This window comes from Echinococcus granulosus (assembly GCF_000524195.1).
Source record: "Echinococcus granulosus chromosome Unknown EG_S00371, whole genome shotgun sequence".
NCBI lineage: Eukaryota > Metazoa > Platyhelminthes > Cestoda > Cyclophyllidea > Taeniidae > Echinococcus > Echinococcus granulosus.
This window is the reverse complement of record NW_020170751.1, coordinates 1-1,038: the sequence shown is the minus strand read 5'-3', so window position 1 is coordinate 1,038 and position 1,038 is coordinate 1. Positions and strand designations below refer to the sequence as shown.

Sequence of the window (1,038 nt, the reverse complement as noted above, 5' to 3'; positions counted from 1 at the left end):
ATCGTATTACCGCATTCTTGCCAGATGCCACATTTCCAAAATGACCTACATAAAACTGCCCTTGCCTCACAGTAGGTCAAGTGAATATATTAGCAGTGACGACTGTTGTAAAACGAATAATTCAGAGGCAACAGATGGCAGGTTGGATCAGAGGCAACAGTTATCATTCATCTTAATAACAGGAATTCAATCAGCCCACACACCCCAAAAGCAAATGAGTAGGTGCACCTAACACCCACCGTAATCAAAACAAATCCATGTGATGGACTCAGCTACCACAAGGTAATCAGGTCAAATTATGCAGATAACACAGCAGCGTTTAGGTGGAGTAAGAATAATTGGCACCGATTCCAAGGGTGAAGTAAGCCAAACATCACATATTTGCTGCCTTGATTCATACAGACAAAAGCCTATCCAACACACTATTGCATAGATATAGAAATGACGCTGACGTTTCGGAGATTTTGTAAGGAAGGAGTTACTAGCACTAACATTTTACCGACTGATAAGAAACGACTTCGAGATCCATCAAAACCTCTAGGAGTATTACCAAACATGGAGCAAACACGTGGATTATCAAGATCAAAGAGGGCAATGGACCATCACAACCCTTACACTGCCGACCAGAAATATTTTGCATCTATGCTAAGCTCTAAACTAGGTGCTTCCAACTAACCGAAATTAAAAGAACACATGCCACCCATGTGTGAGGCACTAAAATAAATTGTTTTCGAGGTAATAGGTTGGAGAAAAATGCTAACGTCCCTTTTTGATTTCGTGCTAAGCCTACATTTCTTTGCCGAAGATGGAGAGCATACGAAGTCAAGTTTGGCAATTTCTCAATGCAGCACTTTGCATGAATACTGCAACCAAATTTCTGCAGTCAAACACGCTAAAAACAGTCGGATTTCGCTCCTAAATGATGCTGGAAAAGCAATTTATGCATCAACTTAGTGTTGCTGCAGCATTTACATACCTTACGCTGTTCGAGAAATAACCTAATCATCAATGCCTCACAGAACGTTATGGAAACTAACT

General features: G+C 40.7%; 1 protein-coding gene across 1 annotated transcript; it reads left to right on the top strand. All coding sequences in view use genetic code 11, as the record gives it.

Annotated features, from left to right (window-relative positions):
• Positions 1-298: 298 nt before the first annotated feature.
• EGR_11085 (hypothetical protein) lies at positions 299-675 on the top strand (the record flags this gene model as incomplete). The annotated part of the gene is made up of 2 exons (XM_024500334.1): positions 299-361; positions 403-675. 2 exons carry the CDS (start codon positions 299-301, stop codon positions 673-675), a joined length of 336 nt encoding a protein of 111 aa, XP_024345252.1.
• Between the last annotated feature and the right edge of the window lie 363 nt (positions 676-1,038).